The sequence below is a fragment of the Trichechus manatus genome, unplaced genomic scaffold, assembly GCF_000243295.1.
Source record: "Trichechus manatus latirostris isolate Lorelei unplaced genomic scaffold, TriManLat1.0 scaffold00010, whole genome shotgun sequence".
In the NCBI taxonomy this organism is placed as follows: Eukaryota; Metazoa; Chordata; class Mammalia; order Sirenia; family Trichechidae; genus Trichechus; species Trichechus manatus.
In genome coordinates this window covers 22,360,751-22,381,635 of record NW_004443946.1, presented here as the reverse complement: position 1 = coordinate 22,381,635, position 20,885 = coordinate 22,360,751, and the positions used below count along the sequence as shown (strand labels likewise).

Genomic DNA, 20,885 nt, shown 5'->3' with positions numbered 1-20,885 from the left:
ATAAAGCGTAGAACTCTACTCACCTTTCCTTCCTGAGTTACCCTGGCTCAAAGGCTTGTCGGTGACTGAACCTTGGGTGAGAGAGGAAACAAAAACATAGACATTCAGAATGCATTGCGATTGGTTTCTTTCAAAGAATTGGCAAAGCCTGATGTTATGAGCATATGGTTATGTATATATGCATTGTATACACTTCTAGGGACATTATATACAAAGTTAGTACATACATGCATGTCGAGTGGGGTTTGCTTAACATCAATGTCACTGATATCCCAGCACTGTTGAAAGGAACCATGGTTTCCAGGTTCCCTGGAAATGGCCTTGACCAAATTGTTACAAAATTCCACATTCCAATAACTGCCCCTCGCCTACACTCCCCCATCTTCCCCACTTTCCACCAACTCCATGTTGTGAGCCATATCCAGTCGACAGGGCCAGCTGAGCAGAAACCACCCCTTGCTGCAAATGCAATGACTGACGTCCCTTGCTGGCTAGGGCAGGAAATGGGTGATTTTCCATCTGCATTAAGTAGAAAATCGTTGGCCCAATTGTACTGAATGGGCCAAAATCATCTGAGGCATGGAAACAATTTTCTAGGCACAGCCTGTTCCTCAAGGAGGGGGTATTGCATATGTTTGGCCAAACACTCTCCTTGCATATGCAGGATGCCATAGGCACCCCACCCTACAGTCCTGACTCTGTGGCACCTGTATTCTCCATGACACCCACACCCAATGGGCAGGGCCTCACCAGCACATCCACAGAAGGTCATCTGTGCAGGTCCCACCAACAAAAGAAAGAATCCATATTTTCCTAGTTTATGTCATACTCCTTCTCCACATACTAGTTTTGTAAGAATCAAAATGTATTTATTTGCTTTAAATGAAACTTCCCAGGTCATGTGCAAGGAAGGCTAATTCCTCCCCCTCCCCACTCCAACCTCAATTAAGGTTTCCAGTTTCCATGTAAACCACAAATAAAGTAAACTTTCCTTTTTGGCCTGTAAATCTTGGTTTCCTAATGCAGATACCTACTGCCTTCCCCACTTACTTTTCCCTTTGTATACCAGGGCCAGTAGGAAAATGAATAAATGTTGTGGAAAAAAAAAAAGAAAGAGAGAAAAAGTTAACATAGCAGGATTACCTATCTTTGGAATTTCCCATAGGCTTTAACACAATGTTTTACATTTTGCACTTAAAAATAAAAAATAAGTAAATAAATAAAAATCATACACACCAATATGGAGAAATATGAAGCTGCTGATGGGTGGGATAATCTTTTTTTGAATAAAGGCTGAGCCACATGGTGAATTAAGGGAGTTACTCATAAGAGCCTTACCATCTGAATGGATGTGGAAAGTGTGAGGCTTGTGTAAATCAATAATTCACAATCTCATAAAATTGACCCAAGAGCAAAATTTTTCTGTACTTGTAAAGTTGGTAATAGAGACCTGTTGCCGTCGAGTCGATTCTGGCATAAAGACCCTATAGGACAGAGTAGAACTGCCCCACAGAGTTTCCAAAGAGCAGCTGGTAGATTCAAACTGCCAACCTTTTGGTTAGCAGCCATTGCTCTTAACCACTGAGCCACCAGGGCTCCTGGGAATAGAAAGGACTTAATTTTTGCTATGGACCAACCCAATGGATCACCATAAAGCAATAGTTTCTTAACTTGTTTAATTATCAGAACCACCTTTATAAAAATAGGGACTCCAGGTGTCTCGCTCCAGACCCACTAGATCAGAATATATAGAACAAGAAGAGGGGAGCCTGAACACCTAGGTTCTTTTTCATTCCCCAGGAACTGCTAATGATTAGCCATATTTAAGGACCACTTTTATAAAAAGTTTCCGTTACTCTGTACCACATTGCTCAGGGATGGCAAATATGTGGCACATATACCACCACTCTCCTCTCCTGTGGCCATGACAGGCATCACTAATTGATCACCACAGCCTATGATGCCGAACTCTGACATGGTCTTGAAATATACTCAATAAAATGCACTGAGGGCCACTAGCAATCAGAGGCAGCCCACAAGCTAAAAATCTATATGCCATTCCTGTTCTAGGGGCTGCAGCCAGTGCTTGGCAAAACAGCATGGAACCAGAAAACTAAACTCAAAATAAATAAATATATATACTTAGGCATATCCTGACTCTCATCCCCAGCCCACAGCAGAGCAAGTGTGTTTGAGTGGAATCCTCCTTGACCTGGAAAAGGTCTCACAACCCCCAGAAGCCTTTCAAAAGTACTCCCCCATCACCACCACCACCATAAGATGCAGGAGACCAGCCAAGGGGTCTCTCACCAATCCTTTTCATTCTTCCTGCTCTTCTTTACAGTACCTGAACATACAGGAGTTTTATTCTGCACAGAAGAGCCACTGATTGGTTTCCCATCAGGGGTGACACACCAGCAGTACCCCGTGTAAGTATGGCACTGCACCTGTTCAGGGAAGCAGGAAGGGGAAGAGAACTGTAAGTCTTGGGTCGCAATAACAAGAGCCATCTCCCACCCATTTCAAAGCACCACCAATATGGTGGAAGAGCTCCTTCCACCTCTCACCCTAGCATCTGTCTTCAGAGTGTCCCCTTCAGGTGGGCCAGCCAACAACACTTATTACTTGTTTGCTAGGTGACTCCTGTAAGCAACCACAGCAATTTATCTGCTTCTTTCTTGAGACTCTTAACACTTAATATCTTGTATCTTACTTAGATGCATCCACTGTGTATTTATTCTGTGATGGTTCTCACCAATACCAGGACATTTTTTCCCAAACACTGGCATACACTGGCAAGAACTTTTTACCAGTTGTAAAAAGTTCTGATTGGTTAACTAATTTGGCAAGTACAAACTGGAATGTCAGCATTATAGGTGGATATGACCTTGTCGCACAAAAAGTGTAATATCATCAATCAATTTTTTAACAAGTTGTCATGGTTTGAATTATGCCCCCCAAAAAATGTGTGTATCAATTTGGCTGGGCCATGATTCCCAGAATTGTGTGGTTGGCCTCCATTTTGTGATTGTAATTTTATGTTAAAGAGGATTAGAGTGGGATTGTAACACCACCTTTACCCAGGTCACATCCCTGACCCTACGTAAAGGGAGTTTCCCTGGGGTGTGGCCTGCACCACCTTTTATCTCTCAAGAGATAAAAGGAAAGGGAAGCAAGCAGAGAATTGGGGACCTCATACCATCCAGAAAGCAGTGCTGGAGCAGAGCGTGTCCTTTGGACCGGGGTCCCTGCGCCGAGAAGCTCCTAGTCCAGGGGAACACTGATGAGAAGGCCGAGAGAGAGAAAGCCTTCCCCTGGAGCTGACACCCTGAATTTGGACTGTTAGCCTACTTTACTGTAAGGAAATAAACTTCTCTTTGTTAAAACCATCCACTTGTGGTATTTCTGTTATAGCAGCACTAGATAACTAAGACACAAGTAGAGAAAAGTGGTAAGATTTTCTTTTTTTCCAGCTTTTCCCAGCATCTATTCATATAGTCAGGATGCCTATTGATCCCATGGCTTTCCTGAGACAAGGGCACACATGATGGGGTTAAGGCAAGGGCAAGGTCACTTGCTCCTGTAGGTTCTATTTCCAGACGCCCCACTGCACCATGGCATGATCTTCCCCAAACCACTGCCTCCATGATCGGGTCCATGCCTAGGAATGAATATTAATGAAAATGAGGCTTTCTGTATCCTTCAGAGTAACTCTTCTTTCTTCTTCCAATAGCTGTCACCCTATCCCTTTGATCACCACACTGTACCATCCTCTGCCAATCTGCCCTCTATGCTGTGGTTACATGGAGTTCCTAAACACAGATCAGGGCATTACACCTCTCTTAAAATCCCTCAGTGATTCTTCATCAGGTTCAGGACAGAGTTTAACTCATTTGCATGGTGTGTGATACCTCCCATTATCTGAAACCTTTCTATGCTCACAGCCTCATTCTAAACACTTGTTTCCACACAGACCCTCCACTCCAGCCACAGCGAGCTATTTGAAGCCCCCAAACATAACCTTTTTTTTTTTTTTACCAGTTGCCATCGAGTCAACTCCAACTCCTGTGACTCCGTGTATGTCAGAGTAGAACTGCACTTCATAGGGTTTCCAATGGCTGACTTTTCAGAAGTAGATTGCAAAGCCTTTCTTCTAAGGCGTCATTCACTGGGTGGACTCGAATTTCCAACCTTTCAGTTAGCAGCTGAGTGTGTTAACCCTAGGATCTCATAATTTTGAATCTTTCTTTGCTGCTACTATTCAATTTGTCTGGAATACCATTCCCCAACCCACCCCCAATTCATTCCTAATCTCTTGTATTCCCACTCTCTTTCATGATATACCTTCTCCTTAAAGCAATCCCAAGCTCCCTGCCCCAACTACCTCCTGCCTCTGACCCTCCACACAAGTTTCCAGTGTTCCCTTGTCAGGGCCCTAGTTTTGTCCACTTTTCATCTGTGAATCCATCCCAATCTCAGAGCCCTTATCACAGTGAGTTATAACTGTTGATTTTCCTAGTCCATCTCTCCCCTCTAGACTGTGACCTCCCTAAATAAAGGACTGCATGCTAGTTATTTCTGTATTCCCAGAATCTAGCATAATGGCTGACATTTATTGTAGGCAATTGATGGGTTGAATAAATGTATGAATTATAATATTTCTTCAATTCTTCGTCTCCATCAATTCTAAAAGGCAACATAGATGTAAACAGCGCCACCACATTAAATGTAGACCTCAATTACAAGCTGTTTGTCAATTATAAATACATTAAAGTGTGAAAAAAATGTGCCTCTATGAATCAAGAACACAATAGAATTGAGGATAGGCAGTAACAGCATACAAGAGGTGAGATATAGAGGGGTACACAGTAAAACTGTGATCTGACAGCCTGGGTGAAATCCAGAAGTGATCAGTAAGGCAGACAGGCTCCAGAAAGGCTTCTGCTCTTGCTTGGGTACCAAACACACAAGACAAGTTATTTCACTGTGGACCTACCCATAGAAACCAGGATAAGAACAAGATGGAGGGCAACTGTTCTTAACAGTATGATGACTGCTGTGTAAATGAGACATTCACCTCTACTGTCTGTGTAAGGAAATCATATTCATTCTAATACAATGTCTTTGCCCCAGGACCATATTCCATTTCCATCTCATCTCGTGGAGACAATCTATACACCCCATAGCTATGCTTGCTACTCTGGATGCTCACCCAACAGCAACATCTCTGATGTTTCCAGGGCCCTTCATGGTATGATGGATTCACAGATGACAAGAGGAAAAGACTGAGGCCCTAGTCAAGAGAACATTGGAAACACGGCTCAGTCACGATCAGAACACTATTCTTCTGGCTCCAAGTCCAGGCTCAGAGTCTAATACCAAATAGTAGTTTCGAAGAAGAGCCTCAACATTCCCTACTGAACCCAGAGCCCCAGGGACCTGGAAGGTTGAGTCACAGCTATCTTCTGAGGAGGCCTAATGGTGGAACAGAAAGAAACCTAGGCAGATCTGGGTTTGAACCCTGGTCCAGCCAGTTACAAATGAGGCGGTTTCTTAGCGTCTTTGAGCCCCGTCTATAAAATGGGGACAGCAGTGCTAAACCTGGAGGGCTCTCATGAGGAAAACAGACATGAGCCCAGTGCCTGGCGCATGGTGAGGGTTGCATACCTGGTGGCGGCTGGAATAATTGCTCTCAGCTGTGTAAGAAACACCTGGCCAGCTGCTTCCCCATTGGCCAGAGCTCCTCTCATAACCTCCAGAGGCTTGGGTGGGAAACACTGCTGGAAACTTAGAGATGACCCCTTTGGATTCTGTCACCCCTACAGGAAATATATCCTAGACATGATTCCTCACCAATGGTTGGCACTGTCATGAGGCTTGGCTGGCTGCTTTCTCCTCCTTGTCCAATAATCATCTCTGGGGAAACCTGCCCCAGGGGCTGGGCAGCTGCACTGACGTACTCCCAGGCACTCCATGGCCAAGGTGGGTATCCCTCCCCATGAGGACTGTGCCCACCAAGCCCAGGCCCGAGGCTGTGCCTCTGCCTCAGAGCTGCTCTGCTGGAGCTGGGCACTGAGGTCAAGCAGGCTGTGGAGAATAAGCAGGCTGAATTGCAAGGCCCCTCCTCCCAGACATTCACAGAGTCCCTGCCCAGGCTACTGGGGACAGAACAACATGCTTGAGTCAGAGGCTAAACCCAAAGCTTTTTTCAGGGGATATAATCTGACCTCTGGGCTCAGCCTATCCCAAGGGCCACATTCTCACTGAGTGTGCCATTGTATCCCTGTGGGCACATGTCCACTGCCTCCCAACCCCTAGCCAAGCCCGCAGGGCCAGACACAGCTCCTTTCTCTCCGGGGTCCTCAGCATTTTCCTCAGACCAGGCTTCAAGGAGCAGACTCCAGATTACAAAATCCTCGGGCTGGGAGCCACGTCCAAGTCCTCTAAAACTGAAATTGAAAGAGGAATTGCTTGCCATGTTCCTCTGAGGGCTGGCGTGCACAAGAATGGGTACTCTGCTCCCAGGTGTGCTGGGTGGTGAGGGGAAGCTGTGAGCAAAAGAAGGTGCAGAGGACGCCAGCAAGGTCTCAGACTTCAGGAACTGAGGGAAGTAGCCCAGCAAAATCAATTTCCTTTGCAGAAAGAGCCCTGGGTGAATCAGCCTATGATTCTAAATTGAGAGGTTGTTTTTAAGCTGTCTTGGGGAGTTTTCAAGATGTCTTCTTGCAAAAAAAAAAAAAAAGTTACATCAGGACATAAAATAGTGGCCATGAGGTGAGACTGCAGCCCACCTTCACTAGTATTACAGCTCCACCACTTAACGTACTCCGCAGTCCTGGCGAAGTTCTTAATCAAGCCCAGCCTCAGATCTCCCCCATCAACTTAAAAAGGGGAAATAATAACAATACTACTGACTTCACACACTCGTGGGGAGGATTACATTAGATAATGTAAGTAAAGCACTTACCTGGAACATGGTAAGTGCATAGATGATCTTACTTATTTTTATTATGAGTGCATTGGTTTTTAGCAAACTACGTGTACGCTCAAAAAGGGCACAGCCAGACTTTTCTGATGGGCACCAAAGAACATCCGATTCTGATCAGCCTGGGGGCGAGGGAAGGGCAGTTTGAAATCAGCAAAAGTTTTTAAAAGTCTGAGTGGAGGAAGTGGAAGTTTGTTTTCATATGAACCTGAAAACCAAACCCGTTGTCGCTGAGTTGATTTTGACTCATGGCGACCCCATGTGTTGCAGAGAGGAACTGTGATCCATTCGGTTTTTTATGGCTGTGACCTTCTTCCAAGGAGCCTCTGGGTGGGTTTTAACTGCCAACCTTTTAGCTAGTAGTTGAGCATTTAACCCAGGGCCTGAATTTGTGCCATCCAGGGACTCTTTGTTTTCATACAGAAACAGTAATACTACTCTCAAAGTGAGAGAAGTAAGGCTTCTTGCAGAAAAGTAATCAGGATGTAAATTCTATAGAATTTATGCTTTGTATATGCATGATCAAGATGCAAATCCCAGCTAGTTTAGTATTCCTCCCTACAAACGTACTTGTTCTTTTAACTTAATAAGGAATCCCCCTTATTTCTCAGAAAGTGCAAACATTAATAAACTATGACTTGCTTCAAGTTAACAAATTCTCAGATTTAATCTAAGAGAAAAGCCTAGATCAAGAGGAGTTGAAAAGTCAACCGGCCATTTCTGGTATCCTGCCGTGCGATTCCCAAAACTCAGGGTTGTTCCAGTCCCAAAGGTACGGATACAAATAATGGAATTTGCTCCTATTCCGCTTCGAAGCATCCTAGCAAAGCTGAAGTTGTCAACTGATGGGTCTTCCTTAAGAGACAAAAAGCCTTTGTAAATCAACCCAAGTGAGGTTATGCTCTGCTTATATTGTAATTATATTGTTTATAACTAGTATCCCTAAAAATACTTTAAAATGATATGTTCTCAGGTAAGCAAAATTTATTTCTGACAATAGATAAGTGGTAACTTTGGTGAAGGGTAAGACAGTACATAATACTGGGGAAGCCAGCACAACTTGTCCAAGGCAAGGTCATGGAAGCTCCATAGACACATCCCAGATCCCTGAGGGACTGAATTACTGGGCTGAGGGCTGTGGGGACCATGGTCTCCGGGAACACCTAGCTCAACTGGCATGACATAGTTGATAAAGAAAATGTTCTACATTCTACTTTGGTGAGTAGCGTCTGGGGTCTTAAAAGCCTGTGAGCAGCCATCTAAGATACTCCACTGGTCTCACCCTTTCGGGAGCAAGGGAAAATGAAGAAAATCAAAGACACAAGGGAAGATTTGTCCAAAGGACTAACAGACCACAACTACCACAGCCTCCTCCAAACTGAGTCCAGCACAACTAGATGGTGCCCAGCTACCACCATCGACTGCTCTGACAGGGATCACAATAGAGGGTCCTGGACAGAGCTGGAGAAAAACGTAGAACAAAATTCTAACTCGCAAAAAGAAAAAAAAAAGACCAGGCTTACTGGTCTGACAGAGACTGGAGAAACCCCAAGAGTATGGCCCCCAGACCTCCTTTTAGCTCAGAAATGAAGTCACTCCTGAGGTTCATTCTTCATCCAAAGATTAGACAGCCCATAAAACAAAATGAGACTCAATGGGCACACCAGGTCCCGGGCAAGGATGAGAAGGCAGCAGGGGACAGGAAAGCTGGTAATAGGCAACCCAAGTTCGAGAAGGGGAGAATGTTGACATGTCATGGGGTTGGCAACCAATGTCACAAAGCAGTATGTGTACTAATTGTTTAAGGAGAAGCTAGTTCGTTCTGTAAACCTTCATTTAAAGCCCAATAAAAAAAAGAAAAAAAATTCATTTCTGACTCACCAACATTAATATTTTTGGCAAGAATCCCTTTGCATAAACAGCCCAGTGATATATTTCAGGTCAACTTTAGTCCAAATTAAGACAAATTTGAAATTATCTCCAACGTAGCCCAACTAGACACCAGGAAGAACGTGGGAGGATGGCACTTGCAACAAATGCTGAGTGATGAGCAGAGAAAATACCACTTCCCAGGAAAAAGCAGAGTAGGGAGTGATCGGGAGGAGGGCACCGAGACAATGAGGAGACAAATGGGCTATTCGTACAGACAGCTATCACCCAAGTGTGCCCAAAATGGAAGATACCGCCTTATACTTTTACAATGACTTTTTAGTCACCTTCCATGATCATTTGCACCTCAAGGTCACCCTGTGCGCATGTCGTTTATAGGAGAGGCGCAGAGACTGTGGGTTATTTGTGCAAATGTCCCAGCTAGTCAATAGCAGCATAGGAACTAGAGTTTCAATCTCTAAGCTCGCATAAAATTACAAAATTGACAGAGCTGGGAAACACCTTAGCAAGCACCAGTTTAACACAAACGTTTTACAAATGAAGGACTGAGACCCAGACACAGGCAGGTAGCTGTTTCCTTGTGCCTAGTCCTGGCAGATGGAAATCCCTCAGAAGGAGAAGGGAGAAGGAGAAAGGAAGTGGTTACAAGTGCTGGTGTCTGAGGGAACTGACTGGGTCCCTTTGTGCCTTGTAATTCTCTGACACATGGAATTCTTTTTTGGGGAGGGAGGAGAATACAAATATTCTAATCAAGGAGGCAGCTGGAAGAGTCTTTTGATCCACTTTGGACAAGAGGCCGTTTCGGGGGTAGTTTGGATAACAGCATAGCAGCTTCCAAGTGCCAACTCCTTGCCTGCCTGCCTGCACTCCTTCCTCCGGCTATTCTTTAGGGGCTCCTAGGATAGGGCAGACCTCCCCCTCCAGGACTAGCTTCTTTGTTGCTAGACTTTTGCTCTCCTTCCTACAAAGTGCTTCCTGCTTCCCTGGGATACCACTGGGGAAACTAGTCTCCTCTGTGCCTGCCCACTTTCATCACTTTTCTCCAGGAACGTGAAGCTGCTGTTCTCACCGCCTTTACTTTTTTTGCCGTATTAATAGAGTGATGAATACAGCCAACATTCTATAGGGTGTCAATAGGAATTAGTGGGCGGAGGGCGATACATAGCTTTGGACAAATAGCTTTGGAAATACTGGGTTAAATAAAGTTAAAAGATATCTTTACTGTAGAACTTCAAAGCCTTCAATCAATTAATGATCTAGCGCTAAGAGGAAGATACCATTTGCAGCATATCCTAAGTGCATCTAGCTGTGGGGCCCTCTCCTAATTTTTTTTTGGGGGGGAGGGGAACATTTCACGGTACTAGCGTTCTCTGAAACACGCTTTGCAAAGAAGGCAGTATCATGAAGCACATGAGGCATGGGTGGTTCAATGGTAGAATTTTCACCTTCCAGGTGGGAGACCTGGGTTCGATTTCCAGCCAGTGCACCTCATGAGCAACCATCACCACTCCATCCGTGGTAGTTTGCGTGTTGCTATGTTGCTGAACAGGCTTAAGCAGAGTTTCCAGCTTAAAATGGACTAGGAAGAAAGGTCTGGTGATCTACTTCTGAAAATCAGCCAATGAAAACCCTATGGATCACAACTGTCCAATCTGCAACTGATTATGGGGATGGCACAGGATCGGCAGCGTTACATTCTGTTGTGCGTGGGTCACCACGAGTCGGCAGCCAACTTGAGGCAGCTAACAATAACAACAATAATGAACTGCAGGGCTTTGCCATGTTTCTTTGCTCCACCCAGTCCTACTTTCTTCCAGGACAGGTATCAGGCTCTCGTTTAGTTCACTATGCTTGAAATAATTTCCCTCCAGCAATGCCCCTTCCCTTTTTTTTTTTTTTTTTTTTTTAATGCTTTCTCCAGCTACATATGTTCTAGGAAGTCCATCTTGAATTGCCGCAAGCCTTCAATGACAACTGGGATCCCCTCCAAGGCACAGCACCTTCCCATCCCATGGCGTAATTTCCCTCCATCTAGTTCTTTGTGCCTCTTTTGTAAAATGTGAACCAGATGCAGAGGGACAGGCCTGAGTCAGTGTGTTTAGTAGCAACTACCAAGCTTGTAATGATAGGACTACTATCATGTACATGAGCATTTCCTAGTAGGAACAAATTAAACTAAAAGCAGAGACATGTAGATATTTTTCTAATTCTCTTTTGGCAGTGAGAGTATGAGACTTTTTTTAAAAATCTGCCAGTTGCTCCAAATCAGTTAGCAGTTTCTTTGGATTAATCAAATGCATAGTGAAAGTTAGAGATCTTCCTGTTGGTCCTGCTGATGACTTTGTACAGTCAGCTGCCCCATTTTCCTTTTGGCTGCATTCCCTATGTTGCGGTTGTTGTTGTGAGGTGCCATTGAGTCCATTCTGACTCACAGCGACTCCCTGTGACTGAGTAGAACTTCCCCATAGGATTTGCAAGGCTATAATCTTTATGGAAGCGATCACCAGGTCTTTCCCCTGTGGGGCCACTGAGTGGGTTTGAACCGCCAACCTTTTGATTAACAATCAAGCACCACCAGGGCTCCTTGAATTCTCTATAGGACTTCTGAAAAACTGTGTTTTTCTACTAGTGCCATGGGCTGTGGCAGGGAGACTGAGTATCCGGGACCTCTGAGGTGGCTGCTTGTTTACCAGAATATCTCGCTCCATCCGAAGCTGCAGGAGAACCTTGTCTATTGGGTTTTAAGCATTGGTTCTCAAACTGGAGTGTGCATTGGAGTCACCTAGCCAAAAACCAAACCAAACCCGTTGCTGTTGAGTCGATTCCAACTAATAGCAAGTCTATAAGACAGATTAGAACTGCCCCCATAGAGTTTCCAAGGAGCAGGCTGGTGGATTTGAACTGCTGACCTTTTGGTTATCAGCCAAACTCTTAACCACTGCACCAACAGGGCTCCTTGGACTCACCTACAGGGCTTATTAAAGCATTGCTGGGCCTCACTCACAGAGTTTCTGAATTCATAGTCTGAGGTCAGCTGGTGAATTTGCATTTCTAACAAGTTCCCAGATGATATTGTCTCTGCTGGTCTGGGGATCGCACTTTGAGAGGACTGTTTTAAAGGAGGAGTCCCTGGCTGGTACAAGCGGTTAACATACTCTGCTACTAACCAAAAAGCTGGAAGTTCCAGTCCAACCACAAGCACCTTGGAAGAAAGGTCTGGAGATATACTTCCAAAAAATCAGCCATTAAAAACCCTATGGAGCACAGTTCTACTCTGATACACATGGGATCGCCATGAGTTAGAATTGACTCGATGACAATTGGTTTTGGTGTGTTTTAAAGAAAACTTCCCACTCTAACTTTTCTGACACTGATCATGAGATAAATACTCAAGAAACAAGTACTAGAGCCCCGGATGGAGCAGGAGAAAGGTGGGGCACAGAAAGGTGGGGTGCAGAAAGGTGGGGCACAGAACTCAAATCCTAGGAAGAAGACCAGACTTAATGGTCTGACTGAGACTGCAGGAACCCTGGAAAACATGGCCCCTGGATTCTCTATCAGCCCAGAACCAAAACAATTTCCGAGGCCAACTCTTCGGACAGGGATCGGACTGGACTGTGGGACATAAAGTGATACTCGTGAGGAGTGTGCCTCTTAGCTCAAGTAGATACAAGAGACTAAACGGGCAGCTTCTGTCTGGAGGTGAGATGGGAAGGCACAGAGGGTCATGAGCTGGTTGAATGGACATGGGGAATTAGGGATGGAAAGGAGGAGTGTGCTGTCACAGTATGGGGAGATCAATTAGAGTTGCTTAACAATGTATGTATAAATTTTTGTATGGGAAAAAATTTTTAAAAAAAGAAGAAACAAGTACTTTTCTAGGTGGGAAACTGGGGACAAGGGACCTTGTGACCATACTTCTTTCCAAAGTTTTGTATTCCAGTTGTTTTGATGATGTATGGTCTTTTTATTCCTGAATCTAATGATTGCAGCATTAAATTTTCTGGGTGATTTCATACACAGAAGAGAGTTCAATTGCCACAAAAAGAAGGAAGGGATGGTGAAATTCTTATGGTTTGTCTAGCATGAGCTGTTCTTTCCCAGGTTTGGAAAAGGTTTTCCCACAAATTGCCCCCTCATCTTGACTCAAGTTTGGCTGAGAGCCAACAAGATGTAGTAGCAGGGAAAACATGGCTTTAGAGTCAAAAAGTCCTGGATTTAAATACCATCTTCGCCACTAGCTATGTGACTTTGGTAAAGTCACTTAACTTCTCTGAGCCTACCTATGAAATAGGGCTAATGGCACCCACCTTAAAGGTTATTGAGAAGACAAAATGAAACAAGATATGTAAAGCATCTAAAGCAGTGTCTGGCATAGAATATACGCTCAGCACAAGCTGGTTTTGTCCTTAACTCTCTTCTCTTTTGCAGGGAGGATGCACGCCACAGATTCGAAGTGCTGCTATCCTTGCTGGCTGTAGACATTGTCTGCTGCTGTTTGCCAGGTTTAGAAGGGATTGTCTGTTGGGGAAATGAGGAGTTTTTCTTTTATGAGAAGGACCTTGGCAAATTGGATTCAGATGATAGGAAAGAGGCCAGGGTGGTAGAGAGACATAAATCTCTGTGATATGCAAATGAGTGGTAGAATTAAAGATTTTTGCCAAGGCAAAAAGACATTTCTATTGACTAAAAGAGGGTATTTCACAAGGAAATAATAATGTCTGTCTTCAGAGACATCTGTCCTCATCTCAGATGGAAAGTGAGATTTCTGTGAACTCTGTAAACATCATAGATAGAAATGGTGTCATCTGTTGGAAATGACAGAGAGATAGCTCTCAAGTCAATGTAAAAAATGACTTTCTGACTAAGTTGTCCCAAAATGCATTATGCGTGTTGTCGTCGACAGGGATAAGCTTTCTGTCTTTAGTGTCAATCAAGCAGAAGGTGGATGACTACATGGTGATGGATTAGAAGTAGAAACTAAGTGCTGGATTGGAGTACGGTAGGAAGAAGGAGGAGATGAGTCAGAAACCTCTATAGTCCTTGTTCAACCCTGAAGCCCTGTGATTCTATGACCCTGGCCCAAGTTGAACATTTGTTGCTTAGGCGTAAGGTGGAAATTTACAAACTAGGACCCAATCATCATTGTTAAGACCACTATTCCAGATATATGATGAAGGACATTTTCTTGCATCTTCCCAAAAGTTTGAACACCCCTTCCCCCCTGCCAACACATACAAAATTATATTTGTACAACCTCAATGTCAGGGTTTCAGTTGCCCCGCCAGGGGCCCAAAACTTTATTTTCTTGCCTCCTGCCCCTGTGTTCGGTGCCTAGAATGGCTGGGGTTTGGCAAACAGCAAATATGGCACCTCTTGTTCATTTGCTTTTATTTCCATCTGGGGGGTGGGAGGAGGAGGGTTGTTGTTGCTGTCAGTTGCTGTTGAGTCAGTTCTGACTCACAGCAACCCCATGTGTTTCAGTGTGTTTTCAAGGCTGGGATCTTCCGGAAGCAGATCACAAGGTCTTTCTTCCGAGGAGCCTCTAGGTGGGTTCAAACAGCCAATCTTTTGGCTCTAAGTCCAGCTCTTAGCCATTTGTGCCACCCAGGGATCCTCTGTGGTGGTGGTGGGAGAACAAATATGAATTTTTGTTTAAAAAATGCACGGTAAGAAAGTCCCTCGTGTGTAGGAGCTTTGCGCAGATCAGAACTGTGACAGCCTGGCTGGCGGAGGGACATACATGGCCTGCAGAAGGGGTAGCTTCTTGCTTTCCATGTATGACTTCACTTTCAGTTAAACTTTTCTGTCTTCATACCTCCTCCTGTGTTCCTACTTTGACACTGGGGGGAAAAATCTGATCCCTTTAATTTTGTAGAATAGTTTAGTTGTTACACGCACCCACAGTGGAGTGGCAAAAGCCTTAAACGCATGTGTCTTAATGACGCTGCCTGAAGTTTCCTGAAGAACAGTTTGGTTTGGGCCTGCTGTGTGCTAAGTCATTCACTGACTGAATGTTAGCTACTGTCTCATAAAATCCCAAACAGCATGAGGTTATCTCCTCAGAGGGCACCCATTTAACCTCCTTCCCAATGCAAAAACGCTCCCCCCACACGGCAGCCCTGCCGGATGCGGGATGGTCATTGAGCCCCTGCTTGCCCACTTCTGGGATGGGAAGCTAAGTCTTCTTTGAGTCAGACATTTCATCTGTGGATTGCTCTATTTGTCAAAAGTTCTTTTGTATTTTGAGTCAAAATCTGAGTCTTTATACATTTTACTCACTGCCCCTGGGTCAGTTCTGTGGGACTACACAATAAAAGGCTATTATCAACCACAGACAAAGAGTCAAAGGCGGCTCTCATACACCCCTTTGGTCATCTCTTCTCCCTGTATCCTTTGGCTCTTCTCTCCAAACCAAACATCTCTGGCTCCTTTAAATACTCCTCATGTGACATAATTTTCAGACCTTACTCCTCCTGAGTCCTACTGCTGGATATGCTCTAGTTTGGCAGTGTCCCTTTAAATGAAAGCGCATGCCCTTTAGGGAGGCAGTGTAGAGTAGTGGTTAGAGCCAGAACTCTGGAGCCAGGCTGTTTGGGTTTGAATCCTGACTCTACCACTTGCAAGCCATGGGGCCCTGGGCAAGTGACTCAGCTTCTCTGTGGTTCCGTTTCCTCATCTATAAAATGGGAATAAAATAGTTCCTACCTTATAGGTTGTAGTGAGGAGTGAATGACCAGCCGCTCCTTGGAAACCCTATGGAGCACTTCTACTTTGTCCTACAGGGTCGCGATGAGATGGAATTGACTCGATGGCAACGGGTTTGGTTTGTTTTTTCGTTTGTTTGTTTGTTTGTTTCTAGGCATTTATAAACAGCCTGGCACGTGGTAAATGCTATTTAAATATCAGCTGCTGCTGCTGCTGCTGTTATTATTATTACATTCCCCAAAAAACAAAAGAATAGCAGAGACACTGGTTGAAGCCTCCCATGACTGAGCCACTCCTTCGCCAAAGGCAGCAGGCAGCCCAGAGAAGCAGGTCTCCCTCTCCGCCTCCCTTCCATCCACACTCCCCTGCAGAAGAGCAGCTGCAGATACCACCCAGTGCTCACTCCTTTCATTTCCACAATAGACAAAACGTAGAGACAGAATCACAAGGGCTGCAGGGACCTCCGATGCCCAGCTGGAAGCACCCAGACCCTGTGCCCTTGCTCCACAGTGAATGATTCCAGCCAATCCAGGAGAGGATGCCCAGTGGCCCTTCAGCAGGGGAAAAGCCACTGAAGAGTAGGACAGAGCAGTGGTTGGGGTAGTCAGAACCCGAAGAACACAACAGATACAGTGTTCTGAGCACAAAATATGCTCCATATTCCCTCCCTGCATTCCCCTGCACCTGATGGATGACCCAGGGGCAGCCAGTTCTCCCACTGAAAAGATGCGAGTGGTGGGTCCCACCATGTATGAGCGATTAGAAAAGTCACTTATTAGATGAGCCCTGCACATGAATGGGTCAGGCCCTGCCCCTGTCATCATTGAGAAAATTTACTTTCATGGCTGCGTAACTGAGATTACTTACCCACTACAAATTATATGCCATCTAGACCACTCAAAGGAAGGCAAGAAGTGGAGCCCCCTCTGGAAGCTGGCTGCTGGCCACTGCTTACCAGGTCTCCAACTTCCGCCTCTTCCCAGAACTTGATGTGCTGAAAACTTTAGTGACCGCGGAGGATATGTCAGTGTGGGGAGAGGAGCGAGCACAAGCAAAATGCCTGACTCAGACAGTCAGCAACAGGACGTAGGCTCCAGGGCACTCTGAACCCACAGTTTCTAATTTGTAAAAGAAATCTCTTATCTGCTTGCAGATTCAAAGATGTTTTAGCTTGCCAAAGATTGAGCGCTGTCAAGGATACGTAAGTCTTGTAAGTCTTATCTTTGGTGATTAGAGCATTTCCCACCCCTAATTTGCACTCTAAAAGGGTCCCTAGGCAGCACAGATGGCTTGTGCTTGACTATCAACCCAGAAGTTGGCGGTTTGAATCCACACAGTGGCACAGTGGAAGAAAAACCTAGTGATCTGCTTCCATAAAAAATACAGCCAAGAAAACCCTATGGAGCTCAGTTCTACTCTGTTACACATGGGGTCGCCATGAGTTGGAATCAGCTCAATGGCAATGGGTTTGGTTTTGGTTTTTAATTTGCTCTCTTTCTCTCTCCACCCTTCTTTTCCCTTCGTTTGCAAAGAGCAAACCAAGGACGCTGAAATCCAGGTATCCGATGGATCACACTGTGCACAAAAATTAGCACAAAATGGATCACCACTATAAATGTAAGAGCTAAAATCATAAAACTCTCAGAATAAAACACACAGTAAATTTTTGTTACCGCATATTAAAGAGTGTTTTCTAAGATATGACAGTAAAAGCACAAGCAACAAAAGAAAAAATAGATAAACTGGACTTCATCAAAATTAAACATATTTTTCCTTAACACCATAAGAAAGTGAAGGGGGACCTCATAGCATCAAGAAAGCAGTGCCGGGAGCAAACTGCATCCTTTGGACCGGGGTCCCTGTGCAGAGAAGCTCCTAGTCTGGGGCAACACCAAAGAGAAGAAGGCCAACAGAGAGAAAAAGCCTTCCTCTAGAGCTGATGTCCTGAATTTGGACTTTCAGCCTACACTGACTGTGAGGAAATAAACTTCTCTTTGTTAAAAAAAAGAAAGAAAGAAAGTGAAAAAACAACCCACAGAATGGGAGAAAATATTTTTAAATCATATTTGATAAGAGACTTTTATCTAGAATACATAAAGAACTCTTATGACTCAGTAATATAAAGACTGAATTTAAAAATGGGCAAAGAATCTGAATGGACATTTCTCCAAAGAAGATATACAAATGGCTAATAAGCACATGAAAAGATGTTCAGCATTATTAGTCATTGGGAAATGCAAATCAAAACCACAATAAGCTACTACTACATTGCATCCACTAGGATGGCTAGAATAAAAAAGACGGACAATAACAAGTGTTGGTGAGGATTTGGAGAAACTAGGACACTTGTACATCGTTGATAGGAATGTAAAATGGTGCAGCCACTGTGAAAAACATTTTGGCATTTCCTTATAAGGTTAAACTTAGAGTTACTATATAAACCAGTAATTCCGCTCCTAGATATATAGGAAGAGAATTGAAACCATATGTCCACTCAAAAACTTGTACATGAATGTTCATAGCCTCATTATTCATAATAGCAAAAAAATGAAAATAACCCAAATGTCTATCAACTAATGAATGGATAAACAAAATGTGGTACATCTATACAATGGAACATTATGCAACAATATAAAGTACTGATTCATGCTGCAACATGGATGAACCTTGACAACATCATGCTAAGCGAAAGAAACCAGTCACAAAAGGCTACTGATGTTGTTGTTGTTAGGTGCCCTTGAGTAGATTCCGACTCATAGCAACCCTGTGCACCACAGAACGAAACACTGCTCGGTCCCGCGCCATGCCCATTATTGTTGGTTATGCTTGAGCCCATTTTTGCAGCCGCTCTGTCAATCCATCTCGTTGAGGATCTTCCTCTTTTTCGATGACCTATTACTCTACCAAGCATGATGTCCTTCTCCAGGGACTGACCCCTTCTGACAACATGTCCAAAGGATATAAGACGTAGTCTCGCCATCCTTGCTTGTAAGGAACATTCTGGTTGTACTTCTTCCAAGACAGATTTGTTTGTTCTTTTGGCAGTTCATGGTATACTCAATATTCTTCACCAACATCACAATTTAAAAGTGTCAATTCTTCTTCGGTCTTCCTTATTTATTGTCCAGCTTTCACATGCTATGATGCAATTGAAAATACCATGGCTTGGGTCAGGCGCACTTTAGTCTTCAAGGTGATGTCTTTGCTTTTCAACACTTTAAAGAGGTCTTTTGCAGTAGATTTGCCCAGTGCAATGCATCTTTTGATTTCCTGACTGCTGCTTCCATGCGTGTTGATTGTGGATGCAAGTAAAATGGAATCCTTGACAACTTCAATCTTTTCTCCATTTATCATGATGTTGCTTATTGGTCTAGTTGTGAGGATTTTTGTTTTCTTTATGTTGAGGTGTAATCCATACTGAAGGCTCTGGTCTTTGATCTTCATCAGTAAGTGCTTCAAGTCCTCTTCACTTTCAGCAAACAAGGTTGTGTCATCTGCATAATGCAGGTTGTTAAATAGTCTTCCTCCAATCCTGATGCCCCATTCTTCTTCATATAGTCCAGCTTCTCGGACTATTTGCTCAGCATACAGATTGAATACGTATGGTGAAAGGATACAACCCTGATGCACACCTTTTCTGACTTTAAACCACGAAATATCCCCTTGTTCTGTCCAAACAACTGCCTCTTGGTCTATGTACAGTTTCCTCATGAGCACAATTAAGTGTTCTGGAATTCCCATTCTTCCCAATGTTATCCATAATTTGTTATAAACCACACAGAAATGCCTTTGCGTAGTCACTAAAACACAGGTAAACATCTTTCTGGTATTCTCCGCTTTCAGCCAGGATCCATCTGACATCAGCAATGATATCCCGGGTTCCATGTCCTCTTCTGAATCCAGCCTGAATTTCTGCCAGTTCCCTGTAGATATACTGCTGCAGCCACTTTTGAATGATCTTCAGCAAAATTTTACTTGTGTGTGATATTAATGATATTGTGCTATATTTTCCAGATTTGGTGGGATCACCTTTTCTTGGGAATAGACATAAATATGTTATCTCTTCCAGTCAGTTGGCCAGGTAGCTGTCTTCCAAATTTCTTGGCATAGATGAGTGAGCACTTCCAGAGCTGCATCTGTTTGTTGAAACATCTCAATTGATATTCCATCAATTCCTGGAGCCTTATTTTTCTCCAATGCCTTCAGTGCAGCTTGGACTTCTTCCTTCAGTACCATCAGTTCCTGATCATATGCTACTTCTTAAAATGGTTGAATGTGGACCAATTCTTTTTGGTATAATGACTCTGTGTAACAGTGATTATGGGCATGGCGCAGGACTGGGAAGTGTTTCGTTCTGTGGTGCACAGGGTCGTACGAGTCAGAACTTGACCTACAGAGGTGGCTTCAGGAAAAAGCAGCCCTGTAGTATGAAGGCAGGAGAGGCAGGGGAGAGAAGTGGCTAAAAAGGAACATCAAAACCTGACTCATACCTCAACTCTAGGCACTTACAAAACAAGGAAATAGAGAAGTAAGAACTGTAGAAATGCTGACAAGAGTTCCCGCTGTCTTTGGCAAAAAGCCACAGAGCTTTTTGGGGGGGCTTCCAATTTCAGAATAAAACATCATCAAAAAGACATTACAATTTATGTACGCAAGAAAATTATGTCAGGAAATTTTTTTTTAAAGTATGTATATGTGTGCTTTGGTTGAGGAGCAGTGGGTAGAACAAGTGAAAATGGGAAAGGAGTTAGTACCAGACTGAGCTATACCAAGAAAGATTGTTCCTGGCACATGAAGCTAAAAGACATGAAACACAATACATTTTTCACACTGAGGTAGCATTATGAATGATATTTTGTATTCTATAGTATTATTAGTACTGCAATTCATCTACACAAAAAAAATTAAAATGGCCTGGGAATGTGTCTGATAACAACCACTAATCAACCACATTATTGCTCAACACTTACGGAGAGCAATTTGGCAGTATGCATCAAATACCTTAAAAAGTGCATGTCCTTTTTAATTAAAAAACTCCCAACAAGAAAAAGCCCTGGCCCGGATGGCTTCACTGGAGAATTCTACCAAACTTTCAGAGAAGAGTTAATACCACTACTACTAAAGGTATTTCAGAGCACAGAAAAGGATGGAATGCTCCCAAACTCATTCTATGAAGCCAGCGTAACCCTGATACCAAAAGCAGGTAACAACACCACAAAAAAAGAAAATTACAGACCAATATCCCTCATGAACATTGATGCAAAAATCCTCAACAAAATTCTAGCCAATAGAATTCAGCAAC

At 43.8% G+C, this 20,885-nt stretch overlaps 1 protein-coding gene across 1 annotated transcript in view; it reads right to left on the bottom strand.

Annotated features, from left to right (window-relative positions):
* The window catches only part of SMOC1 (SPARC related modular calcium binding 1), a 163,274-nt gene that overhangs the window by 57,093 nt on the left and 85,296 nt on the right, over positions 1–20,885 (bottom strand). Inside the window, exons 3-5 of the mRNA XM_012560034.1 lie at positions 5,668–5,696; positions 2,348–2,447; positions 24–71 (exon numbers count right to left, since the gene is read on the bottom strand). Of these exons, the coding sequence (XP_012415488.1) occupies positions 24–71; positions 2,348–2,447; positions 5,668–5,696 (177 nt within the window). The remainder of the gene's footprint in view (positions 1–23; positions 72–2,347; positions 2,448–5,667; positions 5,697–20,885) is intronic.